We start from the raw sequence: 14,499 nt of genomic DNA, 5'->3' as shown, positions 1-14,499 counted from the left end.
TGCAGAACCAGCAGGCCATGAACTAGAGTTTCTTTTTAATATCTATATAAAAAATAATGAGCGATTTACAGGTCTCTCTCTAGTCAGAACCTCAGAAGTATGTATAAAGGTGCTGTACAATATATAAACATTTACACCCAGTACATCCATACATTGCTTAGCATCCCAAGGCCACGCTGCTAAGTCATCTGATACAGTAAGCAGGGATACAAGTTCTATGGGAGGAGAAATCACACACAGGTCAGACACTAAATCAGGTCACATTGATAGATAGAAAAGATATGGGGGTGGAATTAATGTCAGCAGTGCTAATTCATCTCTGTACTACACTTCTGGATTTGGGACTGCACTCGGTGCTTAGGGCAAGTCCATACAACTCAACACGAATCAGATTCTCTTGGTAAGAGTTCGTAGGTAATATCTACATAGGTTAACTGCAAAGTATTAAGTATTTTCACAGTCATACTCCGTGATGGGGAGCGTTTGGTAACGTTATGCTGCACAGCAAATCGAAGGGTCGCCCAACGAGAGGCAGCAGAGCAAAGTTCAGATCTGCTTTAAAGCCCATTTCATTACAAAGCCAAAAGAAGAGCCTTGATTTCAAACAGCAAGTCACTTGTTTGCATTTTAAGGTAAGAAATGCTTGACCTTCTGCACCTCTTTTTCCTTCTGCACGCTGGGCTGATGAGCTTTTACCACCTTCTGCACTAATTAAAGACCTGCACCCAGGTTTATGCATTCTGCTGACTTACAGCTGTAGGTCTGAGGGGTCAGTGGGTTCTGCTTGTAATATTCCCCAACAGGACTTAAAAAGCCCAAAGAACAGAAATCAGGACTCATGTACCCCATATATCCTCATGTGCAGCACCCTTAGATTTAAAATAAAACACAGGGGGTTTCTCATATGCACAGGCAGGAATTTCATTTAAGAAGTCGATGCGGTGGTTGGTTCTGTCCTAAGGATTCTTAGCTCTACAGAGGGAGAGCAAATCCAATTATGAAGCAGCAATAAATAATGAAAGGTGGGACTTGTCAGTAACGCAGCAGCAGAACGAGGCTGAAAACAAATTCACAGTCCAAGGAGGACAACAGACCCAAAGGAACGGTGCTATTCAACAGGAACCAGCGCTTTCTGGACAGGTGTTTGCCAGCAGTTACTGTGAGCATCCTCACGAATGGAGAAAGCAATTCTGTCGTGTTGATAAAAAGCAAAATTACAAAACATCCATTATGTCAAATATAATTTTTTTATCTACATGATTTTATATTAGGTATAAAAAAAATTTACCAAAAAGCTCCATTGGAACAGCGTCAGTGGCTCAATTTTGCTGCCCTGGAATCGTTCGGACCGACTGAACCCATCTCCTCACTGAAGCAGGAGGAAGATGAGCATTTCCTTATGTAAACATGCAACATGCTCTGCAGAAAACACCCATTTCCAACAAAACCTGGACTTTTCCGTGACTGGAATACACTGAAGAATCAGACTGACTGGATACAGTAGATAACTTGGCACAAGAACAAGAAGTGAGTCATGATCACATTGGCATTATAGGCATTAAATAATTTTTGTTCAGAAACTCACAATAGGAGCTGAGGAAGCTGCAGCAGTGCAAGGTTGAGAGCAGCACAACACCGCCTTCAAAGGGACGAGGGGAGCAGTTCATGTCAGCAATCCAAAAAGTCCTTCATGCAGCTTGGAGAACTTCAGAACCAACCAAACCCTTCCCACCCTCTGAACAGCCTTGGAAAAATAGGCCAACTTTGTGAAAAGAAACAACGCTTTCGAATGATGGTTATTAGAATCTTGGTTCATTCGTTCTCCAATACAAAGCCATTGGTCAGAGCTGTTTCTCAGCCTCGCTTGCTGTTTTGGTGACTTTGCAGGCAGCTGGAACCCTCCAAGGTCCCGGAGTTATCGGTGCTTTTTTGACTGGAGAACTGCTTTCAGATTTGGGAATTCCATCGTCTTTGGTTCCATCGTGCAGCTCCACGTCTCCACGTTGGCTGTTCAGAACATCAGCCTGTTGTGCTTCCAGCCCTTTCAGTTTCTCCACGGAGAGCAGCGGAATATCAGAAAGACTTGAAGTTTTGAACCTGCTGGAACCCGCTTCTCCCAAGTTCCATTTCCTTGTTTGTTCACCTTCAGCTCTGTTCCTCCTGGAGTCACTGAATGGAAACCTGCCCTCATCTAACGTCGCGTATTTTCTATCTGGAAACCACAATTCCTTCTTTCCAGAAACCTTCTGCTTGGTGTCTTTCCTCGTGACTCCTGTTTTACTGCTCCCACCTCTCAGCTGTTCAGTCTTATCAGCACCTGTTCTATCATGATGCTCCTGCATCCTGCCTACCACTTCTGTACTGAGATGCTTCTGAGGACTGGCAGACATGCCTTGATCTCCACCATAATACTGCTTTCTGTTACTGCTGTTCATTCCTGTTTCTGTGGGTTTACGTGGGACATTGCTGTGGGTTCTATCCGCATCCCTCTTTCTAGGGCTGTGCAGTCCTGTCACACGGTGTCCTTCGGCTGCCCCCAACTTTTCTGGGCTCGCAGATCTGTCTCTTCTGGTCCCTAATTCCAAACTACCTTTTGTGACTTCAAACCCAGCACTGGAGGGAAGATCCCACCTGTTCTTTGTTCTCTGGGGAGAAGACGGAGGCTTCATCTCAAACTGGTTTTCAGTTAAAGTGCTTATCTTATCAGGCACAGTGTTCCTCGCTTGATCCAGTTTCTCAGACAGCTGAACTTTCCTTAAAGCTTCTCCTGGTACCGGTAAATAACACATTTCAGATGGGGAAGCAGAATGTGAAGATGAGGATAATGGTGACTGCTCTTCATATATTACATTTGACGAAGATGGATTGTAACTATCCCAATCACCTGGAAGGGAATGGGGAGAGATTTCACTGAGTTATTAGAGAAAGAAAAAGCTCCCTCAACAACCTACAAGCATTCACACTATTGAGGTACGGGCTGTTACGTGAAATCTTCCATTTTACTAAAAGACCACATAGTGCCATGAGCTTTAAGTCTTATTTAGAGCCTCTTATTTCATTGTTCTACAGCCTACAGCAATCAGAAGGAAATGATTGTGGAACAGGCTGCTGCTCAGGATGCTGGCATGATCCCTGCAGGACTGACGTGGTTTTGTATCAGCACATTTTAGAGCCAGTGCAGCCAAACTGCACAATTAGTTCCTGGCTTACGTTCTTAAGGGAAAAATCAAATGAACTGAAACTTTTCCTCTATAAGAAAAAAAAAATACATCTGAAAACAACGAGAAGTTGAGGTTATTCATAGCTTTGCACTTGAATAATAGAAAGAGATGAAACACAAGACATGCAGATTTACCAAGTCTTTAAGGAAAACCCAAGAAAAGCACTGAAAGCCCTTAATGCTGCTCAGGTTTCACGTAGGGACACAAACTGGAAGGAGCCAAACCTGAAGGAGGAAGAGAAAAAGCCCAGAACTACATACCAAAATCACAGAGTACAGCAAGCAAGATTTCAATCAGAAACGTGTGATTAACAGCAGGACGAGAGGCAGCAAAATCATTCCCTTCCCCACAGCTGCTGATCTTATCTACCTTGCTCGACCTTATCTCTCGCCCTGCTGTTGGCAGAGGGTTGCAGATCCCTTCTGCCATTTCTATGATTCTGGGTCAGATTTAGGAAGTTTCTATGAAGAAGAAGGCCAGGAGTGGTTCCGGATAGCTGCTGTGATGTCCTCTCAATGCACAATAAACATTATTTATCATTGCTGAAATGATACCAAGCATAAATAGCTGTTTGTAAGGAGAGAGCTGGAGGTGACCTCACAGTGGCTCCCTGTCTTAGAAACCAACTTTAGATGCTGATTTTTAAAGAGAACGAACAGAAGCTCATCCGAACACACAGGGCTCAACTTCCACCATTAAGAACCAGAAATTCAATGTGAAACACAAACTCAGCCAGACAGAAATCAAGGAGGATGGCACAGGGCAGATCTCATAGCTCACAGATGGGCTGTTTCTGTGCCATGCACAAATGCACTCTGACTTCACAGTGACGTTCAGTGTGAAACATTAAGATGTTAAGAATCATCTCTGGTGGAAAAGAACTTCTGAGCAGATTTTATGCCTACAGCAGACGCCATTTGCTGCTTGTAAGTGACTGCACACAGCAAACTGTCTGGTAGTTCAAGCTGTGGGTTTTTGAGCTTAGACAGACTGAAGTCATGGTCAGTTACCATCACTGAAAAAGTGACCTTATAGTTTAGGAAATTTACCATCAGAATCCTGGCGTCAGCATCAAGAGTTTAAGAATTAAAAGGTGTCCTCAAAGCAGAACACAAACAGTGCTTTGCTTTCAAGTACTGCCAGGGTCTGATCTTTTTGATTCGTTATTTTAGGTTATATCCTAAATCAGACTCAAAATCATCAGTTTAGAATGAACTGGTGGTGATTTCAGTGAACAAGCACAAGGTGTCTTTATTAAATAGACTGCAGCCCAATGCCACCAAAGGACACTGCGCCGGAGCTGACGTACTGTGATCTGGTATCAAGCCGGTCCCTGGTCTCAGCAGCAGCAGAACTTTGTTCCCTCCAGCCTGAATCAGTTCAATGGCTCGTGTGTGAGTGATTCCCTGGGTGGGCTCTCCATTAATTTCAACTATTTGGTCACCGACCTGAAAAGAAAATAGCAGCCAGGTGAGTTGTTATCAATTGCAGCTGCCATGAAATAAGTTTTCATTTAGGAACAAACAACAACAAAGAGCCAGACATGTCTGTGTTTCATGTTAAATCCACACAGCAATAAACAACAGCATCCCAGGACACTGATTGGTTCCAAGTAGGAGAGCTCACAGTTACACAGTTATCAGTAATAAGGTCTCTGAGGTCAATGAGCAACTGCAATTACCTACCCAATGCCCAAGGCAATGCATGCTAAGTCTGCAAATCGGAGAAGGGGACTCAAATAGCACCTTTTCAGTGTCATGAAACCTGTTTTGCAATTCGCAGCTCAGCCAATGGATGTCACTCCTGCCTACATCTAAAGGTTAAAGACAAAGCCTGGGCTTTGTTAAATAAATTGCCTCTGCCAAAGAAGGTCACCAGCTGGTTTCTCATCTGCCAGGACAGGACGCTCTGCACCATGCTACGTGCCTGGCGTCATGCTCAGCTGCCATTAACTGGGTGAGAAATTCCTCTTCTTTGTTTCAGAGTGCAGCCAGCAGAATGTCAGCATTTCACAGCTGGGGAGGGACAAAGTGAATGACAGAGACATGGAACAGGCTCACCCCGGGTTCCAGCTCTGAACCACCCCTCCCTGCAGCCACAGTCACTGCTGGGCATCAAAAGAACTCACAGCTGGGCTGGTACCCGGAGTGCTGCACCAATAGGGAACAGTGCTGCAGAGTTAAGAGACCTGAGCATGTTTCAGGATGTTTATCACTATTAAGTATTCTTAGTACAGCATTTGGGAGTGAAATTACTTATAAAGACATAAGAATTAGCTTCTTAATCTTTGAAAGCAAGAGCCCTTTAGCTTCAAATACCACACAGAACAACAACAGCACAACGTACACACAAAAATTCTTTATAAATTCACTGACATAGCGATGACTCTCAGTTTTCTCCTCCACTTTGCAGTTTCTTGTCTGTGCTCCCCATGTAAACCATGTTAAACTCACATGGAAAAAAAAGACAAACTCACATGGACTCTCCCATCTTTGACGGCCGGTCCATCTTCAGCGAGCCGAAGGATGAATAAACCCATGTTGTATTCCTTTCCTCCTCGAAGGCTGAACCCAAAGCCACGAGGGCCTCTTTCCAATTCGACTGGAAAACAGCCAGAATTCTGTGCAAAAAGGGAGACAGAATGGAGAGCTGAGGACCTGCAGGCAGGTTTAGATCTTCACTTCTCTAGTAAAACATTTCATCTGCTTCTTCCCCTTTATATACATGCAACACGACTTACACTGAATTCATCACAACTCACGTACAATGAGGTGCAATAGTTTCCTTCTAAGTCTACATGTAAATAATGCTTTTCCGTCTTAGTTTTACATGCTGATGACCCAGCATGTATTTTGCCTGGCTCTGCATCCTTACCTGTGCCTGCGAATGCCGGCTGCCAACACCCGAAGCACCTCCAGCATCAGGTTGTGCCAAGTGCTTATGCTCAGGCCACGAAAGCCTGTAACTATTTGAAACTTCTTTTCCAGCTTCACCTTCTGTAGCTCCCCTACGGAGAGGCAAAAGGAAGCAAATGTTACCCTTGCATTTAGCAATTCCAAGCTTGTCTGGTTGTTCTCAGCTCCTCTTCCCAAACCCAAAGCTCTGTACCTGTCCGTGCTGGCAGCAGCGCTCTGTGTTGATCCCAGAGCTCGGTGCTGAGGAGCTGGGCTTTGCTTGGCAGAGTTTGTTCCTGATGGAGGACCACGGTGTTCTAAGAAATGCAAACAAAACCAAGAGTCAGAGAAGCATCCTAAAGGTAAAGCCATGCACACACACTGAGAGACCACGGTGACCAGCAGCACTGAGCCTGCTCCTCACAACAGCCTGGAACAAGGTGATCCAGATACTGACGTGCATCAATGGGGATGTCAGTGTTCTCCAAAAGCTACGTAAAAACTGAATCCTAAGGACACATTAATAAAAAATCCTTTACAATAATTTAAGATTGTTTCCCTTCCACAACAAGCAGCGATTGCACACTTTGCAGGAGATGAAAAAAACATGTTTCAGAATACAAAATGTCACTTAAAAGAGTAATGAACCAGAGCCTATGTAAAAAGCTGCCTCTTAGCTAGAACCTTAAATGGCAAGTTGTGGCCCAAGATGAACTGACGCACTACATTATAAACTCATCAACTCCTTTTCCTCCTTGTGTTTAAAATAAAACCCCAAACTGCAGGTGCTCCAATGCTCATTAGGTGCACCTTGTTACTGCACTGCTGAGCTACAAAGCAACCAACCCAAACCACAACAAAATACATAAAGCACCCAGGCATTTTTGGGATAGCAAAGTGCATTATCAGGCTGAATATCTCGGTTATGCTGAACTCAGAAGGACTTGGTGCTATTACTGCAACGTGCCTTAAAGAGCTTTTTCTCTAGAGACAAAATGTCAACTTTTACTCCTGGTTTATACTCAGGATTTTAATTTAGAAGCACAGGCAAGAGAAATGCCATCTGTTTGTACAAATTCTCCAGCCTTTTTTCTGCGCTCTCTCTTGTGTTTCTTGCTAATACATGACAGAAGCTGACAGGCTCCTGCTTTTGTGAAAAACGTTGAAGAATGTCTTTTGGAGCATGAAGTGCAATTCGTTTATCCATGTAAAAAGCAAAGACCACACATCTGTGAAAGCCAGGAGGGAGAGAGAAGTGGTACATGGTAGTATTTTCATTGCCAGTCTCAGAGGATGGCACTGAAGATGATGCACTGGGGAACATTAAGCTCTGTGAGGGGTTTCTGTTTTGTGATGCTGAACAACCTCTGGCAAAATGGGTGTTTTTCTCTTTGGAGCTGCATCTTATCTTCGTCCTTTGCTTTGTGAATGATCCCTGCAAAGCTCAGGAACCCCAACAGTGGGAACTGACTGAAGCTTTGACTCATTTACAGATGAATTCTGCTGTATGGAGGTTATGCTGTGAGCTACCTGCAGTTCCACAACTAATGGAAGGAGAATTTTAGAACAGCCATTTATTCCCATTTCTGAGGAACAGGTTCTGCTTCTCTCTCTCTTTCACTGTTAAAAACTCCCTGCACCTGAAACAAACCAACTTCAGCTCCTCTGAGTTACAAGTCTTTACTGACCAGTCTTCTCAGCCTAATTTTATCTCCAAATCCATGATTGAGGAAAGAGGAAAAGCTACTTTCTTACACAGCGTCCAGGTGAGGTCATGCATAAATAAGGGACAAAAAGATTATATTCCATTCTGAAGGCAAAGTTGACTGAGAGTCCAAGAGAAGCAGATCTAATGCATTCAACTCACACTTCACTTGCATTACAAACACTGCCCTGCTTTGAGGTGTTCCTTCAAACTGCAGTGAATTAGATTTGATAGAAATGAAGATCTTAATAGAAGAACAACAATTTGTAGAAGTCTCTCTGCTTAGAGAATTAACAAGAAAGGAAATGAAGCCCTTGAAATTCTGCATTAGAAATCTCTTTTCCAAACACCTTAAAACACTCCCTTGTAAGCAAACTGACCTCGAAAGCTACAAACAGATGTGGCACACGTGGCAGCCACATTCACCTGAGCAGGTTGTGCAACCTCACCTTCCTCAGCAACGACGGTCAGAGTCACCACGTGTCCTGCATCTTTGATCAGCTGCACGATGCTGTCGTGGGAGAGCTCCACGATGGACTGCCCGTTCACTGCCGAGATGCGATCTCCCACCTTCAGCTTCCCGCACTGATCTGCTGGGCTCCCATCTATCACACGCCCGATCTTGTGGGGAATCACTGCAGAGTCAGAACAAACCCATCAGCTTCTTCAGAACACACTTAATATCCCTATGAGACGAGCACTGAGCAGACCCAGACCTCCCACAACCATCCCAGAGACTGTTCCTGCTCTGAACACTGCAGACAACCAATAAGGCCTCACCCATCAGAGCGAGATCAAACCAAAGGGGTTGTGGTACAGCCCTTCTGTTATCCCAGCACTGCTCTCCCATGTGCTTTTCTAAGGGGTCAGGGAGGTGAGGAACATCGTGCATGTGTCAGGATTATCAGCTGACTGTTCAAACCACGCCATCAAAGCTGAAACACACCGTCAGCAGGCATCCAGGATTAAAGAACCATCAAGGACAGTTTTAATGAGCCCGTGCAGAAGTTACTGTGAAGCAACAGACATTGATGCCTTCTAGCATTTACCATGACTTTAAATTTTAATTACATTTCCCTTAATAGACTACTTTTAAAGCATTACATAAACCTAAGAGCCAACTGTGAAAAGCACTGCAGGGTTGCAGACTCAATTGCTGATTGCTTGTTTTAGAGCATCTCAGCTTCAGAACAACACAGTGGGTTCACATTAAATCATGGCATAGGAAACTTCTGCACAGCAGAAACTCCAGCACCAGTCAGTGACCAAAGCACCAGATTCCAGCACTCACCGCCAGGAGGAGGTTTGTTTTTGGAGGTGAGAATGACAAAGCCAAATCCTTCGTTCTCCTTCCGCTGCAGACAGACATCATAGACCTCTGGGGACGGCTGGGTGCCAAATTCTGCCCGATTCAGGCGGGGAGAGCTGTTCTGTGCCACCACAGCCTGCGACTCCTCCTCCTCTGCTTGCTTTTCTCCTTAAAGGTAAGGCAAAAAACAAAGCCGCTGTTCTATCAGGTCAATACAACAGAAGCGTGTATCTCACTATCAGTGCCAACAAGAGGAAACACTGCCTGCCTGGGAACGTAAGAAGCAACTTATAAACAATGTGATCCATATAAAACAGAAATCAGATATTGGATGAAGCAGAGGCCCAGAGCCCTGCACAGGTGTGCACAAATATGCAAGACACTGCAGCCTCATTTCCCAAAGCAGAACAGACCTGGCAGCGTGTACAACAAAACTTTGTCAGAGTGAAGTGATGCCTTTTGTTGCAGCACAGTATGTCGTGGCTTTTCTGCAAGCTACATATACAAGATCTACAGCAGAGATCCAGCTACAAAAGAGATTTACTGCTGTCTTAAACAAGGACAACTCCTAAGTTCTGCTTTTCTCCACTTACTCAGAATTACAGCTGACACTCCTGAACCTCAGGCTGCTCAATTCTAGCACAGTAACCAATGCATTTCAGAACAACTTTAGTTGACTTGATTGCAACAAGGAGCATGTTCTATTAGTCAGATCTATTTCACTCTCTGGTCAGATACGTACCACCAAAGAAGATCTTCCTCCGGACCGTGAGCAGCACCTGACCGTTCCGTGCAGCACTGGTCATTAAGTCCAGAACTTGTTTGTGTGACTTCCCCTTAACAGGGACTCCATCGATGCACATCAGTTCATCAGCAGCTCGAAGCCTGCCATCTTTTTCTGCTGCTCCCAACGGGATTATGGCTCCGATATAAATCTATCAACAGGGCACAGTCAGTGGGTTAGATACGAGCATTTGATTGCTTGTTTCTAGCAGAACAGCCATTGAGTGATTACCTTTAAAGGTCCCTTCCAACTCCCTTCCTCAGTCAGAGCCCTGCACAACCACCTGGTCCCATGGATTGAGCTGCAGCCCTCAGACCACACTCAGCACCTCCATGGTGAGGGAACACACACTGCACCCATGGGGATGCTGCAGAGAAACCAGAACCGGACACACACCATGAGGAGTCTGTGTGTTTGCCCAGAGCATGGCTCACTCCATCCAGCTTTAAGCAGAACTGGATTACATCTCCCAGCTTTAACTGGATTACTCAAGAGCATTTCACTGACTGAAGACCAAATTATTTCCCTCTCTTACAAGTTAAACCACTTCTTAAACCCAGAATCAAGCGGGTAATCTGAACTGAATCTCCATCTCTAAAAGTCGATTATCAATCATTTTTCCCATCACTTAGAAGGGGAGAGAAAAGAGGAGGACAGAGCAGGAACCATCCCAATGGCAGCACAGTGAGACAACACATAGGCAGCTGTAAGAAGTTTCACCTACAGGCTGATCTGGTCCGTCCCCTCCAAGCACTCGGAATCCAAAGCCCGACTCTTGTTTTCGCAGGAAAACATCCAAATCTCTGGTGTTTGGAGCTGAAACAAAACATTTCAAACCTGTGATGAGCTGCCTTTGGTTATTGGAAGGTTATTTCTTTGTCGTGTGTTCTGATTCTTGTTATTGACAGACAAGGATTTACTCGTTACTTTGTGGAATTCCCTTATATAAAGATTGCTAAAACAGACCATTTATCCCCCAGAAGATTTATTTTGGAACAGGAAGCTGCATCTGCTTTGCCAGGCCCACAAAGTGACCAATTTGTTCAGCAATTCCTGGACAGCAAATAGAATATTAGAACATTACACCACCTTTATGACTAATTACATTATTGAAACTATGGTTGAAACACACTGTATAGATTTATCTATTTTTAATGGGCTCTGCTGTTTTCAAAAGTGCATAATTCACACTTAACAAACTCAATACATAAAGTCACAGCACTTTTACCACGTGCATGCCAATGAAAAGGTTCTGTTGTATTTGAGTATTTCCAAGCTGGGGTTGATATACTCACGTTTGTCCTCATACATCGTCTTGGACTTCAAGTAGACTTCTGAAGGGTCCAGTTTAGGAGAGCCTGATCTTACAGCAGTGGGAGGGAAAGGCATAGGCTGCGGGATGGCATCGCTGAGCGCTTCCAAACTCCCTGAACTCTCCTGTTTGTCCTTCTGGAACAGAATCCCACCCCACAAACCCCACGTTAAAGCAAAAGCCTGAAGGAATTCGTGCATGCAAAGATGATAAACGTCACAGAGAAGTGAAATGAACTGGGAATAAGTCAACAGTCTCAGCTTTTTTCTCTTCTCCTGTGACAGCTGCAACACTGCAACACACAGCCATTCCATGAGGAAAAGCCAGCAAGGATCCTTGTGGTCTCCCATCTTAATTTCCAATGGACAGTAAGTTTAAATAATTATTCTGGGCCTTAAACCTAACCCGGAAAACTGGAACGTGGTGGTCTGCACGTGTCTGTGCACGTTGAGTAACAGCACAATATTCTGAGCTGTGCCCTTTTAGGAGGGTGGAAGAAAACTCCCCCAAGCAGCTTCAGCTTTCACACTTGCACGTCCACAAACACAAAGACTTGCCCTTTTTAACTGAACTCGTTTGCCACGTTGCTTAATGCCACTGAACATCGAGTGCTCCATGGGAAAGCTGCTCCTGCCTGTTGTGGAACGATGCTCCTGGAGCCCTGTGTATTTTTAGCATGGCTGACATTGGAGCCGTGCAGACACAGCCCTTGTCCTCCAGCTGCACCGATCTGTGCAGCAACTTCCTTACTGCAGGCAGCTGCACGCTTGTAAGAAACAATCTGCAAATCTCAGGGAGTGCTTTAAAGCACCGAGTGTGAGCGCTCACAGACATGACCCCACAAAAATCTTTCACAATCTTGAGGGCATTTCACCAATCCTAACCATTCTTGGCTGTGTCAAAATAGATTGAAGATGCCCCAGTGGAGGGAACTCCCAAAAACAATGAGCAAACCAGAAAGAAGACTCCGGTGCATTAAAAAGGGAGCAATAACCAGTTTGTTATGAAGAAATCCATTATACCCATCAAACTCATAACACTCAAAGGATCCTGTAGAAGAACTGTTTGAAGCAGAACATATTAAGAAGTCTTTTCGCTACCAACCTTTCCCACCCCCCAGTATTTTTCCAACTGAAACAAATTAAAATCCACTGTAAATACTCACCACTTTGCCAGTTTTAGTAGGTGAGGGTGGACCTGAATAAAATACAACATAGAAAGCAATTTCAATTCTAGGTCATCCAAGATTAAATAGCATTAAGGCAATATAATCAGTTCATCCTGAGCTGAAAGTGATAACTGCTTATTCATTCTTTCTTTAAATTGCAAGGGATCGTTTAGCTGACCAAAGCCATCACTTAGGAGAAATCTCAAATCAGAGTTTCTAGCTGTACAGAAATGAGTTTCTCCCTTTGCTAGAGTGCATTGGAAGAGGGTGTGAATTAGCCTGGTGCAATTTCACTTGCCACCAACGAAATCTGTTTCTTTGGCTGATTGAGAAACAGCAGCATTTGTACAGAAAAAGACTTGGAGATTTTTCCAAACAAGAATGACCCGAGTGCCACCCAACAGGCCTTTTAAAAAGCACGTAGCTATACATGACAACAATAAATTTACATATTTACCTCCTCTTAAGATGAGCAGTGGTACCTCTGCTCCTATTGGAAACTGCTTCAGTACCTCCACGACCTGCAGATGTGTCAAGCTCTGTACATTCTGATGGCAGATCTCCTTGATTACATCCCCTTTCTGAAGTCCTTGGCACCACTGGCTGTCTAATATCATTTTTACCTTCTGTCCTGTAGGGCTGTCTGCAATGGCAAACCCAAAGCCTTTAGGACCTTTGATCAGTGGGATGGTGACCAGCTCTGGCTGAGAGCTTCCTGAAGATGCAACAGAGATCCTCTGCTCATTTGTATCCATGGTAGGGCCATTGAGACGACCATTGACCAACATTGGGCCTGTTTTCCCATTCTGGTCCAACACAACTGTTCCAGCTATTAACTCTTGGCTGGTCAGACAAATGTCTCCTTTGGTCACAGGTGGTCCATTGATAATAGGTGTAGCAGTCACTATATCTACAACTGGTTCCTCACTGTCATCAGGAAGAGGATAGCCACGACACAAAGTCATGTTTACATACTGGTTGACAGGAACTAGTTGAAACATCTGGACAACATCTGCGTGGGTATGGCCAAGGACACAGTTTCCGTTTATGTCTACGATGACATCACCTGTTCAAAAAGGAAGTTAAACAGCATTAAAACCAAACTACACACACCTTTCAAGTCTTCTGAGGCTCAGAAAAGAAAAAAAATCACTGGACAAAATCATTCTGTTCAAGAAATAATAATGCTGGCTTTACCTCCTGACTATCTGTTTCCAAGAAGTGTAAAGGACTTCCTCTTTGTGTTTATCCCGTGTCATCTCAGAGCACAGTATGCTAAATATATAAGGTTTAATCTCCAGCAGAGTTAAAAAGAAACAAACACCCTACTATACAGTCACAGGAGATGAAGCAGCACACACACACTGCTGCAAACAGATGTCTTCTGCTTTAATTCATGCTTTAGAGCATCCTAAATTCAATCCAAAAATAAATCGGATTTTTTTTGGGGGGGGGGTGTTCCTATGTTTATTTTAGGATTGGTTGAACTTAAGCTAGGATTGCGCCCACGCGTATTTCATAGCCTTGCGCTGTTGCCACGTGTGGGTTAAGCATGTAATTTCAAAGTGAAGGGAAAGTACATGTCAAATCCTGAAGCCCTGTTTCATAATACACATCACAGTGATCAAGATTGTGTACGCAATACAATATTCCCAGGAGAAAACCGTCCTCTCAATCTCGCACATCAGCAGCTGCACACTCTAAAAAGCATCAGAAGAAATGCAAGCTTAGAGAAATAATGATTTACCTGGTGCAATTCTCCCATCTTGCGCAGCAGGTCCATCTTTTAACACGTTCTTCACCTGGAGAAACTCATCAGGCCTGTCCCCTCCGATGATGGTAAAACCAAAACCCATCGTGCTTTTTTTCAGTGAGGTCCGTATAAGTGCTCCTATAAGCTGGGAGGGATCTCTAGTGAAGAGAGACTTCTCTGCCCCTGTGCATGATAAGATGCAATATAATCAACCATCAGCAATGCTGCTTTATGGCGGCCACTACATCTCCAAAGTACGGTGACCACAAGCACACGTAAAACAGACAATCAGAGAATTAAGGAAGATATCTTAAAGCCTGGCTACCAAACTTGCATGTTTTCCAAACTGTATT

At 44.1% G+C, this 14,499-nt stretch overlaps 1 protein-coding gene across 7 annotated transcripts in view; it reads right to left on the bottom strand.

The window, feature by feature from the left end:
- Positions 1 to 18: 18 nt before the first annotated feature.
- Positions 19 to 14,499, bottom strand: part of MAGI3 (membrane associated guanylate kinase, WW and PDZ domain containing 3) — a 47,119-nt gene continuing 32,638 nt past the window's right edge. For 3 of the 7 annotated variants that reach the window (XM_085527141.1, XM_015885232.3, XM_015885235.3), the window contains 13 exons: positions 14,141 to 14,329; positions 12,851 to 13,459; positions 12,391 to 12,422; positions 11,209 to 11,362; positions 10,638 to 10,729; positions 9,872 to 10,064; positions 9,112 to 9,297; positions 8,270 to 8,455; positions 6,330 to 6,432; positions 6,096 to 6,228; positions 5,698 to 5,841; positions 4,531 to 4,669; positions 19 to 2,884 (listed from right to left, as the gene is read on the bottom strand). In XM_085527141.1, the coding sequence (XP_085383267.1) occupies positions 1,842 to 2,884; positions 4,531 to 4,669; positions 5,698 to 5,841; positions 6,096 to 6,228; positions 6,330 to 6,432; positions 8,270 to 8,455; positions 9,112 to 9,297; positions 9,872 to 10,064; positions 10,638 to 10,729; positions 11,209 to 11,362; positions 12,391 to 12,422; positions 12,851 to 13,459; positions 14,141 to 14,329 (3,203 nt within the window). In that variant the 3' untranslated portion in view covers positions 19 to 1,841. Of the gene's footprint in view, positions 2,885 to 3,355; positions 3,446 to 4,530; positions 4,670 to 5,697; positions 5,842 to 6,095; positions 6,229 to 6,329; positions 6,433 to 8,269; positions 8,456 to 9,111; positions 9,298 to 9,871; positions 10,065 to 10,637; positions 10,730 to 11,208; positions 11,363 to 12,390; positions 12,423 to 12,850; positions 13,460 to 14,140; positions 14,330 to 14,499 lie in introns of all 7 variants that reach the window. The other 4 variants (XR_001559574.3, XM_015885236.3, XM_085527142.1 and 1 more) reach the window with 4 other exon arrangements.

Source organism: Coturnix japonica, chromosome 38, assembly GCF_054131305.1.
Source record: "Coturnix japonica strain WE chromosome 38, WE-NBRP24, whole genome shotgun sequence".
NCBI classification, from domain to species: Eukaryota; Metazoa; Chordata; class Aves; order Galliformes; family Phasianidae; genus Coturnix; species Coturnix japonica.
This window is presented reverse-complemented; position numbering and strand designations above follow the sequence as displayed.